At 38.4% G+C, this 25132-nt stretch overlaps 1 protein-coding gene across 19 annotated transcripts in view; it reads right to left on the bottom strand.

The window, feature by feature from the left end:
- The window catches only part of SLMAP (sarcolemma associated protein), a 91593-nt gene that overhangs the window by 12199 nt on the left and 54262 nt on the right, over window positions 1-25132 (bottom strand). For 4 of the 19 annotated variants that reach the window (XM_033140975.1, XM_033140979.1, XM_033140978.1 and 1 more), the window contains exons 8-21: window positions 24091-24231; window positions 22921-23058; window positions 22626-22794; window positions 22488-22538; window positions 21355-21405; window positions 17847-17909; window positions 12909-12965; window positions 9015-9095; window positions 8738-8797; window positions 6981-7103; window positions 6171-6245; window positions 4425-4745; window positions 3010-3127; window positions 370-541 (exon numbers count right to left, since the gene is read on the bottom strand). In XM_033140975.1, the coding sequence (XP_032996866.1) occupies window positions 370-541; window positions 3010-3127; window positions 4425-4745; window positions 6171-6245; window positions 6981-7103; window positions 8738-8797; window positions 9015-9095; window positions 12909-12965; window positions 17847-17909; window positions 21355-21405; window positions 22488-22538; window positions 22626-22794; window positions 22921-23058; window positions 24091-24231 (1620 nt within the window). Of the gene's footprint in view, window positions 1-369; window positions 542-3009; window positions 3128-4424; window positions 4746-6170; window positions 6246-6980; window positions 7107-8737; window positions 8798-9014; window positions 9096-12908; window positions 12966-17846; window positions 17910-21354; window positions 21406-22487; window positions 22539-22625; window positions 22795-22920; window positions 23059-24090; window positions 24232-25132 lie in introns of all 19 variants that reach the window. The other 15 variants (XM_033140974.1, XM_033140977.1, XM_033140976.1 and 12 more) reach the window with 9 other exon arrangements.

Here is a 25132-nt window from a genome sequence, read left to right as displayed (position 1 = left end):
ACGTTGTGGTTAGTGTTAACTATGGTTTAGGGAAACACAACTTAAAACCACAGTGTATACCTTGGCTTGTATACCTAGACCAGTTCACACTAACCACAATTCTTAATTTGGGCGAAATGAGTTACTATGAATAATCAAAATGGATGCAAAAACTTTCTGTCCCTTCCTTGCAGTTGGAACAGAGGAGAAGGAACCCAGAGCTAAACTGTAGCTTCGTGTTACATCCAAATGCAGCTAAGGGGAGGATGCTGTTGACAGGGCAGGAGAGAACGACAGTCAGGGTCCCCACAGGGTGGATGGAATCCAGAACAATTGTTTTTAGACATACAAAGCAGTGATAAAGATGAACTTGAATTTCTTGATACCTACCTCATTTTGAGCATCCTTAGCTTGATTCTCTGCTTCGTTAAGAAGGGTTTTTAGACTAGCTGCATCTCGCTGATGTTGCTCTTTCAAAGACCCCATTTTACTTTCAAGCTCCTTTCGAGTCAGCTCAAGAACACTCAGGTCACTGTTAAGCGCTAAACTCTGCTGTTGAGAGCTGCGAAAGAAAAGAAGGGCAAACCCCAAAGGAATACTACATTTTTAGAAACAAATTTAATCGACATGTCATCTATTTCCCCTCCTCAGAATCAAGCACTTTATAACATGTGCAGCACTATGCACCCACAGTATCCTTGTAACTGAAAACAGTACTGGTGCTCTGGCATACTGCATACAAAGTTCCATAACAAATGCATAATGAAGTTTCAAGAAGGGAAAATAAATGTTTTTTAATTGACACAACACCAAAATAAAAATATAGATAATGGAATGCTTTGGACATTATGCTAAACCATAGTTTAGTGTTATGAGAATGAATTGTAGTGAGCCTCAGATTCATGCACCCCCGCTCCTCTAGTGCTACCATATGGAAGAATCTGGAAGGTTCTGCTCCTGTTTTAGACACATTTTAATGCCCTTCTGAATCTGGACAAACTGTGATTAATATTAAGCATTGCTAGTTGAAACAAATCAATTTTAAACAACAATTCATGAAGCTGAGTTGTTTCAATTAGCTACAGTAAAGATTAATGACACTTTACAGTTTAGATTACATGTTAATTTGTGAGTAATCTAAAATGGAAGTGGAAGCTTTCGGTTTCTTCCTTGTGGCTTCAATGAAGGAAAAGAAGAGTGTAAGAATCCAAGGCTTGTTCACATCATGCTAAGCCATGGTTTAGGGTTTATGTGCAAAGCAGTCCAATGTTCAAATAAAATTAAACCAGCTGAGAACAGAAACCAGAGCTGGCATTCACCTGCCTATTTAACTAAAACCTTTCTTTACAATCATCTTCCTTATATATTACCAACATTTGGAAGGTGTCCCGGCAACATGTAAATAATTATAACTTCCTCTAATAGCAAACACAGGTGGTGAGTGCCAACAGGAATGTTGCCAACAAAGGGCGGCTGGAAAAAGGAAGGAAGCAGCAACATGCTTGGGACAACCACACTTTACATAAGTACAAGACCCATTCCTTCCAAAATATAGCCTAATGCGAAGATGAGCAAGAACTGTCCAGAAGCCATGGAAAGCTTATGGTCAAGTTCGAAAAGAAAAACAGGGAAGTGGAAGGCCCTGGTTTAAGAGGCTGGAACAGAGTACTCTTGCTTGGAGGTGAAGCTATACTGCAGTAGTTTGTTGCAAGGCCTACTGTTTATAAATGAATTTTAATGCTAGATAATGAAAACATACCACAACATAAGGCAATCTTTCCAACGTTAAAAAAGAGAGAGTATTAAGTCATGGTAAAGAATATGAGGTCTCTGCAACACAAGTGAAGCAACCAAGAAAACTACTTTAGGCCCAGTAAAGGGCTTCTTGCATGCCCAGTAGGGCTTTTGATGTCTTGCTTGCAATGGAAGACCATCCCGCTTCTGATTCATTGCTGCAGCTGGAGACTGCAAAGCATGGAATTAGTCTGGCAATTCTCTAAAATGTAGCCAAGGCTACATATGCTATGACCTTTAAGTCATGTAGCAGGGAGGGGTGGGGGGAGTCATACGGAAAATATTTCTACAAAGTGACCTTCACATTATTTGCAAACTGGCATTCAAATGCATTCCATTTTATCTCTTCAGATGTATTTTAGTCAGCATTTTCCAAAATCAAAACACATCTTTCAATACTGCTACTAATGAGTATTTTAAACTTAAAAGTTTTAAATGAAAATTAAAACATATTAGCTTCCACTCAACTTCTATCCTTCAACATTCCCTCCTGCCTCGTTATGTTATTATCTTGCCTAATAATTTCCAGAAGCTCCAAAAAGGGAGAGAAGAAAAATAAATCCCAACAACAACCCCGACCACAAGGGTAGTTAGGAAATTCTTGATGCAAGTTTCATGGAATGTATGGCATTCAGAAAATTCCAAAAAGCACTGTGTCCATTGAAAGCTTTTCATTATTTCACAGCCTGTCCTAATGGTTCTTCATTTTCAATGCTCAGTTCATTGAATGGTGAGGACTTTTGATAGTGGAAGGACTAATCTCTTAGCTATCAGTGCATAGGCAAACTCAGCCCTCCAGCTGTTTTAGGACTACAACTCCCATTATCCCTGACCACTGGTCCTGTTGGCTAGGGATGATGGGAGTTGTAGTCACAAAACATCTGGAGGGCCGAGTTTGTCCATGCCTGCTTTAAATTGTTTGAAGTTGGGGGCGGGGGTTGGAGAGAAAGGACTTGACACCAATAGTACACTTTTCTATTTCTCTTCAGAACAGGGCAAATCACTAAATTCCTAAGCAAAAATTGTCTAGTGCTTCAGATGTACTAAATGACCAAATCTGCTAGAAGAAACAGTGCAGGGTGTTGCGAATACTGCCACTTGTAGGGGAAGTCTTATTTTCATTTGAAATACATTTTCAAAATTAGCGCCCAATTTTAAGGAACTATCACCATATGGTAAGACTGATTCACCCATCCAACATCTATGGACTTCACCATTAGCTTCAGCAGCACTTACTTATGGAGCTCCTTCTCCTGTCGCTGAAGTTCACATGCAAGCAAAGAGTTCTCCTTCTTTAATGAAAGGCATTCGGTTTCAAGAACAGTCCACTCCTCTCTCAACTTTTCAAGTTCACCTACAAGCAAGTAATGCTATGTTACTCATTAAAGTGGACTGAAAATTGGGGTCTTCAAAGGTGTTCGAGTAATGTCTGCAATTATTCCAAAATATCTTTGACATAATAATTATATACCCAGTTTGTGGTAAAACTTGAGGCCAGTCTTCATAGTAACACATTTAATTCCTTTAAACCTGACCCACCCTAATCAGCACTACTGATATATATGCTAAACTAATTTTCCACTGAAAGCCATTCACAGTTTCAGGAACTACCGATAAAGAGGTCACAGTGCTAAATAATTACCAAATGCCACAATAAACAGAAACCTAGAAATAGCCTTATACGGAATTCAACTAGCTCAGAAATTTGTCTACACTGACTGGCAGCAGCTCTCCATGGTTTCAGAAATGGTGGAATCATAATTACACCAATTTACTAGAAAATATTATGATTTAACTTCATAGAACATGGGAAAAATCACCCTAAAGATAGAACTTTACAACAATGCAGGTACACATGCTAGCAGAAATCTTAAGGATTTTATCAATGATATTATAGATAGAAACAGCTAGTTGTTTATAATATTGTAGTCATGGAAACAGATCATTCTGAGTTGAGAGATAGCATTTGTTTGATCGAGGCAAACAATTAGAAGCTTGAATACATTTTGAAAAACACTCATCAGTGCAATTAGCACAGAATGAATGAAATAATTCTGGAGAGGCCAGTTGGATGTGGTTATTTAAAAATAATAATCTCACAGTAAGTAATTAGCACAAAACAATAGCCCATTTTGTTGGTGCAGCTTTATACGCATGCAACATTAACACTGTAGCACAATGTCATAACACAATTAGGTACTATATACTGTATAAGCTGGTGCTCTGGTGCCTTGTTTTCAAATATTACATTATAAAGTTTCACCAGCATTTCATCAGTTTTGATTTCTTGCAATGGTTCAACCCAACCAACAGCAGTTGGGAGTCAAGATATTTCAAGGATGATATTTATAGTTAAATGAAGGTTGCTACGCTACAAACCTGTTGCTATAGCTTGCCAAACCTTTAAGATGTTTTCAGGGATTCCAGATAAAGTGTCTGCATAGCATAGCTGTACAGACAGATCCCACTGTCCACTGCTGAACCAAAGCCTACTAGAGACTAATTTCTGTCACAGTCACATATCTTCACTTTGCTGCATCAGTGGACTGCAGAAGCCCCTAAACTTATATGTGTCATTTAAAGTGCAAAGGACAAAGGACTATAGGCATATTCTTCCTAGATCAAACTAAGAGGGCCATCTAGTGCCATACCTTGCAACCGGGTGGCCTCCTCTTTCTGCTGATCCTCACACTGCTGACATCGTAGTTGAAAACTGGCTTGCAGACTGACGATTTCTTTCTCGTATTCTGAAGCCTCTTTGCGCCACCGCTCAAGCTCAGCCCTTACTTTCTGAAGCTCTTCTTGTAAAGCAGCAACATCTGTTTCCCTTTCAGATGCAGCCTTCTCGGCCACTTGTTGCAGTAACAGCATCTCACTCTGAGCACTAAGCAACTCATTTCGAGTACTGGAGATCTCACTCTCCTTTTTCTCACGAAGACATTCAATATCTTCCTGCAGCTGATGCAGCTGAGCTGTAAACATTTACAAGAAATCAGATTTTCTTAAGGAGTTTGGGTAGGCAAATTCATGTCAGCCATTTGGGCTCTATAAATGGAAGGTGACTGAACTTTAGCACTTTACTTTTAAAAAGAAGCTAAGAAAACAAGAAAAGATGGGTGTAAGAACCTGGGTGCAAACAGACTGGCTATGCTTACATGAAACGCTAAACCATGGTTTAGTGCTACATGCACAAACAAGAATGAGCCTGAGCAAAGGTTCATGTGCTACCACCTTCCTCTCCTCCACATGCATGGCCAGGGAAAGTATTTGGGAAGAATTTTTGATCCACTTTCCATTAACCCTGGTTTGTTGTGTCATATGAATCAGGGACCATGTTTTTAATTCAGCATTTCTGGCTTGTATGTAACAACAAGCCAAGTTTTGACAAAAGGTAACTGAACTCTGTCAAAATCCTCCCAGATGAGAAAGACAAGCATACAAGTGTGAGATTTTGCTCAGGTTCCTTTTCGCTCATGTACACAGTGATAAACTGTGGGCATAGGGTGGTATATAAATTCAATACATAAACTAGTTTAGTGTTATGTGCAAACCGGGCCAATGATTTAATTCCAACACTTCTATCATCTCATGAAAACACCATTCCTAGATTAGATTCAGTTTTATGTTTCAAGTATTTAGACAAATTGGAAACCAAGGTCAATTAATCTTTTGGCACACAATGCAGAATTGGGCAAGCTGTCAGACAGATCTCATCCTGCCTGGTTCATAAAGTTGTCCAAGCGTTGCTCTAATTCTGGAATGTCTGCATCTTAAGCTCTATCGTCTTGACCATATAGCTAAAGATGTACTGCTTGCTTGCTCTTTATACAGGTGGATGGGAGTCCTGGACAGTCTGCTTGAAATTCTGAAGAAGGGACTGGGTAGCCAAAGCCTGCTGGCAACAGAATGATGGAACAGTATAACGTCCTCTCACTTCCACTCTCAGAAAGGAATTGGTGCTGTTAACCTACACCAACCCATACTCCTTAACAGTGCTATTTTTAAAAAACCAAAACAGTAGTTCCTTGTTTGTTCCAGCAGCAGCTGATCTCATCTCCTGCAACTAATCAAAAGTGACTGCTGGAGTATATTAAAAATGCCGTTTAAATTCGAGGTGGGTGGAGATACGTATTCATAATCTCAACAGAATTTAGTTTCACTTTCCCTGAATGTTGGTTTGTCATATTGTCTGTACCAGCGACAAATCCACTTTGGTTTAAAGCAGAGGTCGAGAACCTCTGAAACTTATCAGAGTTTCAAGCGAGAACCACTAGTCTGAATGTAATCCTTAACTGAAGTTCTTTAAAAGTGAAACAAAACTCTGGTAATGTCCTTGCCATATTCAAATGCATCATCTGCATCTTTTCTACTAAATCTTTTGCATAAGGGTGTTATACCTTGGAGAACTTGGATCTGCTTGGTGGATTCTTCAGCTTGCAGTCGATAAGCTTTTCTCTCTTCTTCTAACATTGCTGTAAGTATAATGAGAGGATCTGAAGATTTGCTCCATTATACTTACCATTTGGAAAACATTAGAAATTAGTTTTTAGTAGCTCATTAAAATAATGTCAGAGTCAATGTAAGTAAATCAAAATATTTAAATAATCATGTTACACTGCTAGCTGTTAATACATTTTATTAAAGCTTTTAAAAAAAAAAAAGTGCTTCCCTTCAATGCATCCATGATATTACCATGTTATGGAACAAAATGAAATGGACTATTAAAAAGGCTTATTTATTTCCATTGCTTAAATTAAACATTCAAATTTATAGTTCAATCCTATACATGTTTACTCAGAAGTAGGCTCCATTGAGTTCAGTGGGGCTTACTCCCAGGTATAGGAGTGTAGCTTCAAGCAACTCCATGGGACTTACTTCTGAGCAGATGTGTATATGATTGTGTTGTTATTTTTTACCCCTCCATCATATGGAGAGCATAAAAATGCCCTATGTACGTATCTTAACAACAATTGTCAGACTAAATAAATTTAACTATCTGTTTGGTCTTCTCGAGGCTACCAACATGAGTCTGACCAAACTGCAGGAGGCAGTGAAAGACAGGTGTGCCTGGCGTGCTCTGGTCCATGGGGTCATGAAGAGTCAGACACGACTGAATGACTGAACAACAACAATCTGTTTGGTCACTAAAGTACTTGGCCATATGATTTCCTGGGTACTCTGCAGATTTAAAGGAACCTTCATCTCACCTTGCAGTTCAAAGCATTTTTGTTTACTTGTTTTAGCTAGCTCTTGGGCTTCAACCAGTTCCTTGCGCAGCTGCTGAATTTCTTGTTTAGTCTCAGTTTCAGATTGTGCACCCTGCAATTCATCTGCTAAAAGAACATTTTTCTTTAAAGTATCAGTTCTAGCAAATTTCCATTACCCTGCGAAGACAGGATCTTAAAAGAGTCATGCAAAATTAGTCAGATACTCATTGCATTAGAGAAAGGTTAGGCGATAAATTAAAACATTGTTAGGAAGTAAAATATCAATACAATCTAGCCCTGTGTGCAAGAACAAAGTTTAAATCCGCATGAATAATGTAGGCAGGCGATTCAAGTCACAACATACTCTGTTGAGGCAACATTTCAAATATGAGCAACTCTTCATAAATACATTCAAAGCGGTTTGGCATTTCACTGCAGATGCTAATTTTATTCTTTCATTATTAATTTTTTTCTAGAAGAATGGCATATTCAGCACACCAGATACCTACTAGAAGACAAGGCAAGGCTTAGTAAGGTCGAAGGGATATCCTTGGCTTCCTCTTCTATACTCTATACCCTTCTATAGGCAGAAAGCAGTGGAACTGCTAACTCCTAGGCACACCAGATCTTTTAGTTGTGAGAGAGAGGTGTAGTCAAGTTGGGAGACATATTGGCCCAAACTGCACCCATCATTCATGCATTTCCAGAATGTCCTGGTACCTGCAGTAAATAATTCTGTCCTAGCCAGAAGCTTTTACAATCTGAGGTGTACACTTCTCTCCTGGCTATTGCTGATTGCCAGCTCCAAGGCTTCTATTTCTCTGTATTCTGAATAAGCCAGTCTTTACACACAAAATGTGTCAAACTTTGATAAGGAGAAAGTTGGGGGTGAGAAATCAGGATGCACTAAATGACAGGTTCAGAAAGTTCACCAAAGGCAAATCCAAGAATATTGCTTATTTTCTTTTCAATCATAGTTGAATAGCATAATTTAAAACCACAACAGAGTAGACTAAAACAGATGAAAACTCATAGAAACTTTCTAAACATCTGGGCAGGCTCGTCTAAGTAAGGATGTTTTTAGCAGGTGCTGAAAAGAATACAGTGAAGGTGCCTGCCTGATTATCAATAGATTATCATAGATAATCTGGTCCCAGGAAACAAAAAAGGAAGTTTTCTGTTTCTGATTTCTCTGTTTTCATTTTATGTCGGGTTTATACATAAATTACTAACACTCACTTGGGTGTTTATTTTAAATGAAATAAGTCTTGCAGTTCATTATTTCATCTGGTGCCCCAAAGGACATCCTGATAAGCAGTTTTGTTGACAAAGATATGAGAGAACGAAAAATTCAGAAGCATGCCTCCCAAGTAGAAAGGACTTCATAGCATTAACTAAAATCTGCACACAGTTTTTTACAGGGATGCTAAAAGGAATCTAGTTAATCTCAGCAACTGTAGGAGAAAATGTGCTCATCTACAAACCAAGAATATATAAGTTCTAAACTATGCATAAGGCTACAATCCTATGCACATCTACACTGGAGTAAGCCGCACTGAACTTAGTGGGGCTTACTTCTGGAAAACATGCACAGGATTCGAAGTTGTGCGTTGAATATGTCAATGGAGGCATCAGCAAGAGCAATAAAAAATATTATTAACTGTAAACAAAATTGTTGCCCAATACTAAAATATTTGCATATTACACAAAAAATCCTGACAAATGCCATCTGAAACATGAAGAAGACAGTAATTTACCTTTTAAAAGGGCAACTTTAGCAATGGGTTCATTTAGTTCATGGTCCTCCATCTGAGCATCTAAATGAGAAAGTAAGTTATTTTAGCATTCTGAGAAACAAATTACTTGAATAGCTAGGTCATTCAACATTGCGGCAACACAGAAAAACTCATCTGAACAAAATGAAGTATGTAAACAGTTTTATCTAAACTTTAAATAGCCCCCCCCCCCCTTTTAAGAAATCTTCTAAGTACTCATTGACATAAAAGTACACTTAAACTTATGGTCAAAATGCACCTGTAGTGTCGTCACTGCTTTTCTCCTTGCTTGGGCTAAGAGTATCTGATAGTTCAGCTTCTTTAGCTTTTGCTTGATTTTCTGTAAAATAAAATTAAAATTTGCCTACATTAAAGTATACACATATCTCAAAAAATATTTTTAACACCAATTCAAGCTGTATTTTTGCCTGATAAAAGCTCAGAGGTGAAAACAAACAATAATCACAGTCGTTGAAAACCAATGTTTTCTTATGCCTTTGCACTCCTGTTCCCAACTGGATTAAATATCCCCAGGTCACATATTTAATACTAAACAATCCAACACAGGATGCAGTTGCCTCATGCGTAATTCAGCCTTTTGTTTGAAAGTTGTTCTCTGGCCAGCTGGAACCCAGTGTAAAGTTAGTTGCTTTGTTCACTAATTCTGGGATCAAATCAGGAGAGAGAGACTCAGAAAACCATTTCCAGAACAATACAGATATTGTGACATGGTAGAAAGAAAAGAGCTATTAGGAATGAACGCCGCTTTGTAGCAAGCTACACTGGGTATGGAAAAACATTTGCACAATAAGATGCTTCATAAAGAGCAGTAGTATGGCTTTTTTTTTAAAGCTCCACTATGTAACAATTTAAAAACAACATTATGTTTCGACATCCAAGAAGTCTTGATGAACCTTGAAATTTCTGTCCTTTTCACACATTTATATATCTAGTGAAGCTTCAAAAGTTGTCTGAAGCCCCTAGAACTGACCAAAAGCCGGGGCCAGTACGGAAAAGCTGGGGGGCTCAGTTGTGGAAAATGTTCATTTTCTATACTGCCATTGGATTGCTTATTGATTCTTCTGGATATTTCAGCTGGTTTGCATATAACTGATCACAGTATCCTTCTAGATCAACTTGCCACGATGGGGACTGGAGACATTGTGCTTAGCACCCATCTGGCTGGGAAGTGCTGCAATTTGGTGCCATGGTACTTGTGCTACGGTGTTCCACAAGGCTCTATTTTGTTCCCATGTTGTTCCAAGAGCTACATGAAGTTGCTGGGAGAGGTTGTGCAAAGTTCTGCAATCAATTTAGGCATGGCACACAGCTCTCTCGTCTTTTTTATCAGATCCAGATGCCTGGAGCCAAGTAATGGGCTGGATGGAAGCTATCAAACTGAAACCCAATCCAAACAACACAGTGGTGCAGTTGGTACTGGCCTATCATGGAAGAGATATCAAACATACAATCCTACATACAATCCTATCTATAACTTTGTACACTTTTGATCTCCAGCCTTGTTGCTGGAAGCCAGGTGTCATACCATGCAACATCTTTCACTAGTTTCACCTGAGGCATCAGCTCTATCTCCTTTCTTGGTGCAGATGGCTTGGCCATAAATATATATCTAGTATATCTAGTAACATCCAGTCTAGATAATTAATGTTATGCATGGGATCCCCTTTGCAGAACATTTAAATACTACAACGGGTGTTAGAATGTAACAGCTAGATTAAATTTAATTAATCCCAGATCATGAACTATGCCAGTGCACTTGGTACAGAGTCTTTACTATCTTCTAGCACCAGACAACATCTGTCCTGCTCTCTCATATCTTTAATGCTTTTAAGAGTCAAAAATGGCTCTTTACTGGATTGCACCATTCTAAATTGTTTTGGTGGCTTCCTTTACTGTTTTGGTGCAGTTTTTCTGTTTTAATTTTTTTTTTTACTTTTTACTGTTAATTTTGGTATTCCAAGTCACCTTGAGAGACGAAAAGGTAGAATTATAAGCAAATATAGCCTTAATACAGGTGTGCTAATGAAAATACTTTACTATAAAGGTACTAAGGAGACCTGTCGATCTTATTTTACAATATAGTATGTTGAAATTCTAATAAATTTCTTGCTAGCCCACTATTGTGATTTTTGTGTGTGTGCAGCAGCAGCAGCAGCAGCAGCAGCAGCAGCAGCAGCAGCAGCAGCAATGCAACTCATTATTTCCCTATAAGGTTATAGAAGAAACAGCTGGACCCTCTGTGCAAAATCTTGATGAGTCATCTGAGACACAGGCATTTAAAAAAGCAGTTTACCACCACGGGGTTTCATTCTTGATTTTAGACTATTTTTATATATATACTTTATAAGGGTCAGTATAAAATAAACAATACCAAATGTCAGCAAAGGCTGAAGACAAAGGGCCCAACAATATGCACAAGGATGCAAAGATCCACTTAACTGGCACTACATCCTCAAGGAGAACTGTATTTATGTTTCTTGAACATCATCTCCTTAAGACACAGAGCAAAGGATTCTGCAACGATGGGAGCTGCAAAGCAGCTTGTGGTATGACATGGGGTAATTCAACAAGGCCACTCTGCTAGGTGCAAACCCATGGACACAAGATCTCAGACCCTATGACTAACTTGCAATATTTTTCTGGATTATTCTAAGTTTTCAAAGTCATTCTACAAAATATTTCACATTCCTAAGGAAAGGAATATTTTTTTTAAAAAAAAACCTAGGTTATGGATTTCATTATAGGATACTGTCATAGAATTCTCTCAAAGTTCTTACCTGCTATTTCAGTATAAAAGGAGTCAGTCCAATAACCAATTGTCAAATATTAAGTTTAGTATCAAAGGAAGCTGCTTATATTAAGCTTGGCTATTTATCTATGCACAATCTGCTTAGATTGGTAGTAGCTCTGCAGGGTTCCAGTCAGAGATAGTCATCTTTATCTGCTACTTGTTTTGTTTTGTTTTGTTTTACAATATAGGAGATTTAACCTGGGCTCTTCTATACACAAATCATTAGTTCCCTATAGCAGGCATGTCCAACCGGTAGATCGGGTCTTCTTCCCGCAAAACAGCTCAAAAACTTTGGCTCCCCCCCCCCAAAAAAAACTCAACAACTTTGGTCAATCCAATGAGAGGATTAATGCCAGGTTTTTTTATATATAGTGGGAGTAAATCACGGTCTCTTGGGAGTTGGGCATGCCTGCTCTATAGGAAAGGTATTAGTCTCTTCCCTTTTATAGCATTATACAATTATATCAGTTTAGTTTAAATGAAATTGATTCTAAATGACACACTCACTTTGTTTTACCAGAATGGCTTTTCTTTACCTAATTTTCTTCTTTTCATAGTTTTCATCTCGTTTTAAAACTATATGAAGTTATTTAAAACTTCATGACAGAATCTTTTTTAAAAAACAGATAGAATGCATTACACATCAATGAAAAAATAACTTGCCATTAAGCAAGATAATGCTGGCATGCAAGCATTAAGTTACACTTGTGTTTATTGTCTGCATTCTTTTCCAAATATGGCATGCTACCTACACTTTACACAAACAAGAACACACTAGAGGGTGATTACATACAGGATTTGAAAACAGTGATTTTTCAAAGACGGTAGTTGTAAATCATAGGATGCACACTTTGAATTATGTAAATTTTGATTATCAAAAAGTGATATATACAGTTTGAGGAAATCCACAACAGCAAAGTTTTAAAACCTTGAATATAGTTCATGTTGAGCAGAAAATTCTATCAATAATTTACTTTACAGGAAATACTAGAAATGCCATGACTTCACAACTAATTACAATTTGTAACAGACATGCTTTTGAAGTAACTAAATTCCCTTTTTTCTGAACTGGACTGAATACAATTCGCAGGTTAAAAGTAGTAAGATGCAAGTTAAGTCTCAAATGTGCATGTTTCAAAACTCTTTCCATTCATATTGTTTTCTAATACAAAAACTGGTATTGTTAAATTCATTTACTTGGGTGTAGTTTTTATAATACACTAAGCAGTTAGGCTTGGTGTATTATAATCCCTCAAACACTCCTCACACTTGCAAAATAAATTCCTAAACACCGATTCAAACATTTGCTACATGCCTCAAAAGCAAATTAATAAGTCTAACCTTTCAGGATCTTTGTTTCATCCACTCGGGAAAGATGTCCTTCGTCTATGAGCTTGTCTGGTGAACAAAATAAGGGTTACTATCCCAGCTCAAACTAAGCAAGCATTTCTTTGTACACGTCTCTAATACACATTCCATGACCAAATTTAAACATGGCAACATTACCTCATACTTCTCTGTGCTGGAATCAATGGAACTTTTTCAGTCCAAAAACCATTTTAATCTTAATTATCTATGCACAAACAAGATGATAAATTAATACAAAAATGTTGCCAAAGATTTGAGCTTGCCCAAGCTACTGAACTGAAAGCTGATTATGAAATTAATAAAGACATTTATAAATTCTACAACAGAACTGTTTTAAAACCTGGTATTAAATATAATTCACAAACAGTGAAAAGTATATAAAATTGATATTGCCGGGGGGGGGGGGTGCGGTTCTCCTATGGAGCCTGAGAGTAACCTTATACCCACACAAGTTAACACTATGGCTGAATTCATCTACAGGACTATATTCCTCTGGTATAGAGGTGTTTTTCTTTGTGCCTAACATAGATATGCATTATCAACACTATGTAGTGGTCACATTCCTTTACCAGGAATAATACTTTTGAAAGCTGGTGCTCAACTCTTGCTATAGCAGTGTCCAGAAGCGAGGGAAAAGACGAGAAATTCTGGAAATGTTTTATACTTCTAGTGCACATTTCCTGCAACCCAGCTATTGCTTTACATTGCTGAACTTTGGGGAAGGCGCAGGGATTGAATATATCAGGCGTCCTTTCTTATTAGTTGGCAAATGGTTGACAGCACACCAGTATTTAGATTGGTGGTGTTTTTTCCAGTAACAATCCCCAATAAGACTTGTAAGTGGGAGCTACAAGAAGATTGGATAAGGGCACACAAGCATGGTGGCCTTATGCTTTGTTAGCAAAATAATGAGGCAAGTGGGGGTGGGGAGAACCACAAACACAGAATAGGCAAGAAAATAAAATTAAGTTAACATGACAACGTGGAAAAATCAGACTAAGAGGCCAAAAGAAAATATCAGTGGAGAGAACAAAGATAGGAAGAAGAGTGGCAAATTAAGGGGTCAAAGAAGAAGAGGTAGCACAAGACAGATGTAGCAGAAAATGAGATCACACATTCTGTACTATTCTGAAAGGACAAAAGTAGGAAAATAAAATGGCATTGGAGAGCTGAGGAAATAATGGTTTCAAATGATTGTTTTATGGTTAAGTAAATGTTATTCATTTTCATCACTTCATGACTGCAGTATTACATCATGTATAAACCATCTTTACCAATCAAATTTCAGGGTTTTCATGTCATCTACCAACTCAGCCTTAAACACTTTTTCAATTCAGATAGTTCATGTTTGTTAGATGAAACTTTATTACCACGTAATCAAGCTGTAAGACACATCTGAGTGCTATAAATGCCTGTATGAATCTCAATTATTTTATCAGGCACCAAGCAGCTCCACCTGCATTTTCACTTGATAAACTAATAAAAGGAAGCCTGCTCAGTGCTACTAAGCAAGATATAAAAGTAAAGGCCTTTTTTCATGGATGAGAGAGTAATGCCAGAGCAGAATGTACTTAAGAGGTGACTGTTTCAGGGCTTTTAAGATAAGCAGACAGACTGATGAGAACTAGACCGCATTTCATACTATGGAAACAGATACTAATGTTTGAGATTTATGTCATGGATCACTGACAAGCATTTTCTATGAAAATAAAATCTGCTCAAAATATGTAAGCTAATAAATATATAGGACTTCCATGATTACAGAACAAATTGGTCACTAATTGTGAGGCCTATCCTCTATCTAAACTTGCATATAATAATGCTATGCTACGTAGACGTAACCATCTTCCCAATGAAACAAAAGCTCTCTTATCTTTTCTTATATGTACCTGACAGGGCGTAACCAGGGACCTTCTTCCTCTGATATACACATATTTCAACCTATTGTATCATAGCAAGATAGTGAGCATTAACTGTGTAGTGCTTCTTTCCTGAAAGACCAGTTGGTGAACTTGTGATCAATACATTGTTTTTCAGTTTGGCTGTAACCTAATATAGATTATTAATATTAATCAGTGCCTTAGCCATGACATCAGCTATCCCAGATTACCAGATCAGCCTTCCAGATAAAGTCCATTGTCTCTGGTCTAATCTGAGTGATGGCTGATCCCCAGGGGTTGAAAATGTGACCATACATAAAAAAATAAAAAATAAAAATTGAAGGTAGACCTACTGCCTTACTGACTGCAGTTTCTTGAAATAACTCAGCAAAATAATATTTTCCTGACATAGTGTGTTTAGTTAGAAATGTTCTTAAAGAGTGAAATCCCCCCATAATATTAGAACCTTTCTTTCTCATAATATTAGAACATACAGCCATCCAATGAAGGTGAATGGTGGGAGATTCAGGATAGCAGGGCTCTGACTACCAGATACTAGAGAACAGCAGAAGGAGTGCTTCTGCCCTCATATCCTGCTTGTGGGCATCCCACAGGTATCTGGCTGGCCACTGTGGGAAATAGGATGCTGGACTAGATAGGCCTCATAGTATTTATAGGGTGTGCACCAACCACAAAGGTTAGTTGAGACCCCAATTCAACACTATGGAAAACAGTCTGCCTCAGTCTCAGATGCTTCATGAGCTGCCAAGTTTGGCTTGGGCATCTTTCTGAACCCACTTTGTTCATACACATACCATCTCTACTGGAAAATGAAAAGCCCCCTCCCCTTTTTTTGCAGATGTGGATGAGCCCTGCCAAGTTACAGGCAAACAGGCCAAATGTGATTTTTGATTTTTTTAAAAAAGGAAATGTGTAACACCTATTTTATAGGGGGCATAATTAGATGAAAATTGTAAGCAGTGTCACTATTTCTGAAACCTCAGATCCTGCCAGATTTCAGAATTTGAATAATTGAAGTGCTTTTCTCACAAAGGCATATTTTACAGTTCTAGGGTGGGTTAAAAAAGAAATTTATTGTCCCTGGAGTTTGGTGGGCAATTTATCAAATAACTGAAGCTATGACAGAGGTCCCCTTGGGAAAGAAACACACTGGATGGGGAGGGGAGAACTAAAAAAGGATTCACTTTCCAAGTACAGTAAAACAATTCCCTCTGGTTACATGGCTGACCTGTCAGTCACAATGGTAGTCTTTCTCTGTCTTCTCTCCCTTTCCCCACCACCTTACACTGCTGTTATTTCTAACCTAGAGACATTGCTTGTGTTTTAAGGAGACACTTGTATTCAGGACTTTTTTGTCATCTGAATCACCAAGAGCTTCCTGATTCAACTTGTGCCACCTTAAAACCAATCCCTCCTTGCCTCTGACAGGTCCAAAATTGAGGTAGCCCACTGCTCTGGGGACTCAAGAGTTTGTCCAAATCCAAGCCAAATCCAATGCACACCTCTAACATATATCCTGTTCTAATAAACAAATGGCCTCAAGCAGACTTACAGCAAAGCTAAAATATCAAGCAAAATAAATAAATAAATAAATAAATAAATAAATAAATAAATAAATAAATAAATAAATGCAATACTTAAGCCTCCTGCTTTTCTTTCTCCCTCTTTCCCCCCCTCTCCCTCCCCCTCCCTCTCTCGTTGCTGGAGAAGGGGCAGATGGCTTTTGCCAGAGGTAAACCAATACCTTGCAGAGAGCTTTGTTCCTTCCTCCTTCCATCTCTTTGAGTCTCCTTCTTGTTTTTTCCCCCCCTTCCTATCCTCCTCCTCTCCTTCTGGGCTTCCCCCAACCACATAAAATTAGGCTAAGGGCCACAGGTGCCCCACCCCCTTTAGCAATCTTGTGAGATGTGAATTCAACAAAACCAACTTCAAAACTGATGGTCTTGGTTATATGAACTATATAAATATATATTTTTAAAATTAAGATTACAAATGATAAAAACTGTACTTAAATAACATTTTGCCAATATGTAATATGGGAAAGATTACATAACACAAACCCAAAGAGAAAAATGCAAAAATGAAGAAAGCAGAAAAATAAGCACTGAAATCTGCGAAGAAATTCAGAATGTAAGTACATTGGGGAAGCTACTTCCACCCCTGCCCCCACTCTACCCCACCCCTTAATGCCAATCCAGTACATTTTTGTTACCAGCAAATATGCTATATTTAATTTTTAAAAGCCTTCATGGAATACATAATAATGTGATAATAGTATTGGAATGATTGCAAAAAGTTGGAAAACTGAGGAAGACAAGGATGAGGTACACAACAAACTGTACTTAACTACTGCCTTTCTGGAGCACGCTGAACATTTATTATTATTATTATTATTATTATTATTATTACACCTAAAATATTGCTTTTTCCACAAAACTCTCCTAAAGACGTCCAGTGGAATATATCCTTCTCACTTTCCCCAAGCTGCCTGTAAGCTATCCTGGAAACTCAGTGACAGGAAGAATTTGGATCCTTTTAATACACTCCAATCATTGTGGTATTTGGGCACCAGAGACTTGCTGATTCACTTTGAACAATTCTAGTGAAACGCTGAAAGGGGAAACCTGCACATCTCCCCTGTGATCATATGTGAGATCTCCCTCTTCTATTTGCCCAGCTCACTATGGAGGGATGCATGAAATCTCCTCCAGCTGTATCACTGGAATTGTAGAAGTTGGTCTGCCCTTGATAAGTTGAGTGAGAAAATTCATTTGAGGCTTGCAGTCAGCTGTTTCAACTAGATTCACTACGCTCAGGTTAAGTCCCAATCTGGATTTCCCCATTCTACTCATGATTGCAGGCTACCTTTCCATAATACTGTAGCAACAACTATAGTTCTGTTCTGTTTTTCAGAGCACTTCAAAAATATAACTGTCCCAACCCTAGTACTGAATATATGATACTGTTTTTATAGACTTTTTAGTGAATGTGATGAATGCTCTGTACTCACTCTGGCACTCTATGAACTGATGAATAAAAGTGCAGTCCCCTCCACTCTTTGAAAGAAAGTGCTCTAGTAAAGAAAGAAACACCTTTTAAGTTCAATATCTCCATCTTTTTGAGGGCTCATGACAAAATGTATAAGCCTCACAGACATCAGGGAAGGGAGGAGAATTTTTCACCAAAAGGCACAATAAAGAAAAGGGGAGACACACACCCTCAAATCCAAAGGAAAAGCACCAGTGTGCTATAGAATATATTGAAGGTGTAAATATACAGATTTGTAATCTGCATGTTTACATCTTCAAAATTTACAAGCCTCACAATTTATATTAATATACGTTACTACTGGTGAAAGTTAACCTATACCAAATCCAGATTGTATCAACAAGGCACTTTCTGTTGTAATACAAATACCTTTAGATTTAAACATTTTAAAATTGTTACCCAACTCAGAAATTGGACACAATTTTAAACTACCTTCAAATTACTAGGTCTCAATGGCTGGACTTGATTCATAACATATATTAATTTGTGAAGTTGCGTATGGCTAAAGTAAACAGTTGGAAAGGATTATACCTGTTGTTTAAGAGTTGTAGTTAAAAGGGTATTTTCAGGCATCAAGACAGTTCCTCGAAATAGCTTTCGTCTCACTAATGTCTAATACAGGGGTGACAAACCCTCATTGTAGCGGCTTGACATGGTCCCCAAAACAAAATTTTCTGACCCCACTGACTATAGCATCAGGGACAAATAAATAAATAAAGTAGTGCACTAGAGTGGGTGGAGCCCAGTGGCCTGATGGGGATGGGAATCGATCATCTTTAGTAATCATATCAATCATTTAATGAGAAGTGGGATTGTGTGCCTGTGTGTATATCTGCCTGCATGTGTGCACACGCGCATATGAGTATCTGTATGCAAGAGTGCGGTATGCCCCATGGAGGATTGGGCCATGGGTGAATGTGTCCCTTGAGCCAAAAAATGTTAGCCACCCAAGTCTAACAGGTTTAAATCTCTAATCAGTTTAATCTGTATTATATTTTCCAAAGAAGCTGTTAAAGTGCCATCTTAGACAGAAAGGGAAAAATAAGACCATCAAGTTTGTGTGGTTCGGAAATAATTATTTATCTAACACACACACACCCCGGTTACCACCGCTATAGAATTTCATTAGTGAGTGGGGATTCTAGCCTGGTTTCCCATGCCCAAATCAAATAGTTGCCATTTCACCATCCAGACCTCGATGTATATGCATAGTGTACATTGTCAAAGGCTTTTGCAAACCTCAAAACAAATGTTGCTTCTGCACATTTAAGCTTTGAAACAAAACTGAGTCCATTTGAACAGCATTATCAACTGCATATCTAGGATTGGACAACAGGTCTCTCAGTGTCCCACAAAGGGGCCCCATAATCACTTACTCTGGTGATGGGAGAGGCCCTCTTTCCCTGTGAAAGGAAAGCAGCAGCCCTCACAAGAATCTGTCCTGACAGTGGGGCAAAGCTCCCATGTAAGGTGATGTGCACAGTGCGGGGAGCAGAAGTTGTGTAAATGACTTGAGAAGAGAATGGCATCTGGCATCATCCATGCTACCTAGGGCAGAATCGCAAGGGAACTGCCAGATTACAAAAAGTGGAACATGAAGAGTGGGAGAAGTTTTGAGAAGCAATAAGCCCCACTCCGTTCACAGAAGAAGAGTAACGGTACAAGACCCTGCGCTATTACAGGTCTACGAGAAGACTGGATTGGGCAAGCCCAGGTCCATGTTCATGAATGAATGATGGTCTCATCTGTTTTCTCGTGAAAGCTCTGAAACTCAGGCTACCAAGGATAAAGAAAATATGATATAGTGCAAAAGAATTTGTTAGGGAAACTGAGCTTGTTGTGGTAAGCAAGGAAACAGTATGGCAGAAGAAGATTCTGTTGAGCAAACTGAAGAAAAACGTGAATGTCAAGGGACAAGTAAAGTTAGGAACTACAAGAGAGAAAAGGTGGAGAAAGGAATGCTGGCAGTATGAAAGTAAAAGAATAAGTGGATCTGCCTGACAAAGGCCTAAAGAGCAAAAGTGCAAGCAGAGCGCCCTTGTGAGTAGAAACATTACCAGATCTTTATCACTTCTGAGACTGTGGGTTTTTGGTCAACAAAGCTGTGGAAGAAAGCTCCACAGGAGGAATAGTTAATAAGAGCCACTGCTTGTTAATTCCCAGTAAAATGTATCTCCACAAAGATCATACAAGATGATAAATGTGATGCGTGACAGCAATGACTTCGGCCTGGTCTGGACATAAAAGGAACCAGAGTTTGGGGGATTGCCATAAAATACCACCCTCCCACTTTTGAATGCAAATTCTAGCCACCCTCTTCAAACTGGGTTCCACATTTAATATTATCTTTTCAACAACTGTGATTAAAATGAACCCAAGGTATGCTCCAAAACTCATTTTGAGACCCTGTTTTCAATCAGGTTCTCAAAATGGGTAGAGGTAAATACCAGAATTAATTGTAACTCGGGTTAACACTGGTCACACAAACCAAACTAGATAAAAGGAGGCAGTGGAAATTTGCATACAAGAAGAGAGGTGGAATGGAATCCTGATATCTTGATCCCAGTGTTATGTTCTAACTGGGTTTTGTTCCGATCACTACAGCTGATGAGGCAAGCCTTTAGTCTGTTTTAAATTTGATTTGCTTCTTTAGATGTGGCAGTGCAACAGAATAAATTACACAGAAAGTTACAGGTGTCCAAAAGGGTCCTCTGCATTCCTCAGATCCTAAGAGGGAAGTTAAGTATTTCAAAAGAAATTAGAACATGGTGTGCACTAATGTTGAAGGATAAGTTAGGAAGTGATCATGCTTGCAAATTTAGCATCTTAAGATGTTAAAGGCAGGAACATTTTAGAGTTAATTAGCAAGCAAAGCAAAAGATTTCTAGGGCTGCGATCCTACATATGCTTACCTGGGAGTAAATCAGATTAAACTCAGTGGGATTCCTTTCAAACAGGCAGGTATAAGATTGCCCTGCAAATTAACTTGGGCACCCTTATCCATTTTGGAACATACTACATTAACAGTACCCTGCAAAGAATGACTGAAGTTTTCATCATTTTGAGGCAGAAATTTGACATGTTTTTTTAAAAAAGTCTCCAACCACCATCAGAGTTAAACTTGAAGAGTCATTGGCATTATTGTCCTGAACTGCCATGTTGATGTATCTGCTTTTATTACTGTAATTATTTTCCTACAGTGGAAAGATGTCATATTATTCTGATGTACTCTGTTACTAAAGTCTCGCTAGTATTGAAATCTTCATGTTCTGGCTGATAGTAGAGTATCCATGCAAAGGCATGTCTAAAAATACCAAAGAAGCCAACACCAAGTGTTTCTTCAGTAATATTTTAACTTATTTTTTGTTGTAAAAATTAGAAAAATATTAACACAAAACAAGCAAATAACCAAAAATAAGCTCAAAATTAAAACCACCACCACAAAAAGGCAGTCATTAAGGATACTCTACCTTTTTCAGCGCTCCCATTAATTTTAGGAATGAAGTCATCAACTTGTATGCCTAGAATTAACAAATGGTATTAATTCTGAATAAGCAAAGTATTCTGTAGATATGGGTGCTGACTTTCTATATTACATAGGACAGATTAGAAGCAGACACACTCTATTTGCAGGTGGCAAAAGTGAGCTGGGCATTTGGACTATTACGGGGGTTAAATTTCAAGGGCAAGGCTGCAAATCTCACCAGGTCTTTCCTAGCTCCTTATGAACCAACATTTTCAGTTGCTCAGAATGTCCTCAGAATGAGTGCCATTGTGAGGGGCATCTGAAGAAAGAACCTTGCCCTCCTCACTGGCAGCCACCACTCATCATGCCCCTGAATGCTCCTTTGGATAATACTCATTCTGAGGGTATTCTAGGGAGTTTCAGTTCATGGCTGTAGCTACAAGAACTTGGGAGCAGCACTGCCAAGTTTCAGGCCCCCTGCCCTTGACATCCAGTAACAAAGGAAGCTGCCTTTTACCAAAGGAAACCAGTCGTCCATGCAGCCCAGTGACAGTCAATTTCACAGATTGTCAGTCACTCTCTAGGGATCTTTTGCATGCAAAGCATATGCTATGGTCACCCCCTGAGCTATTTGCCCCACCCTCTCACAAAATGCAGTTCAGTTTTGCTACCCAGTTCAATCATGAACCTTCCACTAAATATGGGCCAAACTTCTGAAACCTCTATTAATACTTTATCCTTCAAGCTACTGGAAAATAAGAAATAATCTCAATTTCCCTCCTTTGAGCAACAGAGTTTGTCACATATCACAAGTGCCGAAATCAATATACCATGCGAAAAACATTGTTAATGATGTCATAATTCTTCCTTAACTGCATCACTAGAATTTAAAAAGTTGTAATAGTCAAGTGACCTTTTGTGTTGGGACTTTTAAAAAACAGTGCCATCTACTGTTATTTTCTTGAAACCATTGTTTATCAATAATCGAGAAAATAAACTATAATAAAACTAAAGGCATCATTTTCAAATTTTCTTACAGTTTGTGATCTATAACTCATTTAACTGCTTTGCATGAAAGGGGTACAATTTAATAATCAAATTTCAACATTAAGCAAAATACTTTAACATCAGACCTACCTAAGCTGTTGTGTTCTTTAAGAGCTTTCTCCTGAAGATGTTCTAACCGGACTGCAAACAGAATTCCAAAAAAACATATATTTCACAGTTTTAAAGAAAAAAATTATGATAAAAACATGTTTGGACTACTGGACTGACCTTGTAAAGCAGTTAGCCGTTCATTGGTGAAGTCATTATCTGCTTGCAAAGCCTCTATTTTTGCTTGAAGCTCTTGCTCTCTCTCTTCCATCTCTTCTATTTTGTGCTGCAATTCCTTTTTCTCAGCCTGTCCCTTTTGCTGGATTTCTTCTTGTCTCCCTTCAGCTGCCTGTTCAACACCATGAAACACAACCCACAGATCAGTGCCTATGGATGGCGATTCCAGAAAAAGAATAAATGCAAAAGTCACGTTAGTTCTGGAACCAAAACGTGTGGTTAGAAAGACCACCTGTACCTTTAGTTTGTCAGTGAAATCTTTAATTTCATTTACAGCTCCATTGTATTTGTTGGCCAATTCCCGCAATTCTTCCTGAGTCCGTTCGTTCATTTCTTTCAAGTGAGTACATTCATCTTCGGTGTTGCTTAAGCTTCGCTGTGAGAAGAAAAATTGCACATTGAAGCCCAAAATCTATTGAAACCAGAAACTTTTCTGTTACTCTGTTTTTAAGATTTATTATAACTGTGGAATGTATGGGAATTATAGCAACCATTTCCTAGAGGAATGTACCAGACATCACTCCAATGGCTCTGCTGAAATGGGCCAGCCCCACCAGGCCTCCTCTCTTTCAACTGGGGACAGCCTGTCCAGAAGTGGGGGAGCTAGGAAGCAGAGCTCACTACATCAGCTCTGCTATGGCAAGCCAGCTCCATCATTCCTTATTCCCTCCCTATCCCCTTCTCCTTGGGTGGCATGCTTTTTTAGAATTTGCTTTCATTGTATGTAAGCTGCTCTGGGAGTCTTTTCGGCTGAAGTGCGGAGTACAAGTGCTCTAAATAAATAAATAAAATTACTCAAAACATTATTTTGCTAAGCATGCTGCCCTTGCCCTCTCCCCAATCCCTGCAACATTCCCTCCAATCTATTCTAGGGGTGATGCATGGGGAATATCTGTTGCACAAGCAGAAGACGTTGTGCAAGCTCAGTGTCTCCATTGGATTCAATCCTACTCTTTAAATAAATACAAGGGGCAATCAATTTGAGTACAGTTTAATTTTGAACAGAAGTGCGCATAGTGTGAATTCAACTTTAATCAAAATAGCTGTGCCATTTTATGATCTTTATGCATATGCAATTTTAGTTAAATTAAAGTGACAGTTCAAGTCATTAGTACTAGCATACAAAACAAAAACCTGAACGCATACCTGAGAAAAATGCACAAGTCAGATACATACATTCCAAAGAAGAGTTGTTTGAGCAGGGAGAAAGTACCTCCCTAACTTTGCAAGATAAAACCCTATTTTAAAAAGGGTTCAATCTCAGAGTCAGGAAAAAAATATCAAGACAAGCAAAAAAACAGCAAAAAATAATAAAGATGTTGACATATTGATGCTTTATTTTCATGGTATGGTGGCAAAACCCAGTTTTGTGTTTCAGGAACATGGCTAAAATGCAAATGATAAATACCTCCACTTCAGAGAGTTTTCTGACCACTTCAATTTTTTCCTGAAGGACCCGCCTCAAGGACTCTTTGGCAGTTGTCTCATAGTTATGTTTGTCTTCCTGTAATGCTATAAGCTCCTTTCGCAAACTATCTTCTGTTTGATTCTGTAAGCAGAAATGCAACATGGTGGAAATCTTAAAGCCACATGCTCATATTACCATTTACAATAGTATTACTCTGAGTTACGAAAATATTTCATCCATTTTAGGACTTCACTTATGGGTTTTATCCTAGGAAATTTGGTATTCCATTAAAAGTTTCCCACCTTGTCCTTCATGATGTCTGAAACATTCTTACCCCTGTTCAAATGCTACATTGTCTGCCATTCTTGACTGCAGATTTACTTCTGAGAAGTCACCTCAATACAGAGGTACCTCGGTTTAAGAACAGCCCTTTTTATGAACTATTTGGTTTATGAACTCCGCAAAACCAGAAGTAGTGTCCCGGTTTGAAAACTTTACCTCGGTCTAAGAACGGAATCCAAACGGTGGAGGGCCTCATAAGGGAAAGCGTGCCTCGGTTTAAGAATGGTTTCGGTTTAAGAACGTACTTCCGGAATGGATTAAGTTCGTAAACCGAGGTACCGCTGTATACCATTTCAAACTGAAACTACTATGCTTGTGCTATGCAAAATTATAACGTATTTTTTCTCATTAAAAAGAGAAAAGAAAAGGGAGAATGCTTCAGGGATGTAAGAGAGAGGTGCAGTCATAACATTAACTCCTTAACCATAGTTAATGGCCAGGAGCTAACTTTGGAAATGCATACTCCCTTCCTTTTCAGGAACTACAGTCAAACCTCGGCTCCCGAAAAGCTCCGTTTTTGAACGATTCGGCTTCCAAACACCGAAAACCCAGAAGTAAATGCTCTGGTTTTCGAACGTTTTTCAGAAGCCGAACATCTGACACAGCTTCCGCTGAGTGCAGGAAGCTTTTGCAACCAATTGGAAGCTATGATTCAGTTGTCGAACGTTTTGGAAGCTGAACGGGCTTCCGGAATGGATTA

The sequence above is a fragment of the Lacerta agilis genome, chromosome 2 (genome assembly GCF_009819535.1).
Source record: "Lacerta agilis isolate rLacAgi1 chromosome 2, rLacAgi1.pri, whole genome shotgun sequence".
NCBI lineage: Eukaryota > Metazoa > Chordata > Lepidosauria > Squamata > Lacertidae > Lacerta > Lacerta agilis.
Note: the sequence above shows the minus strand (reverse complement) of the source record. Positions and strands in the feature narration are given on the sequence as shown.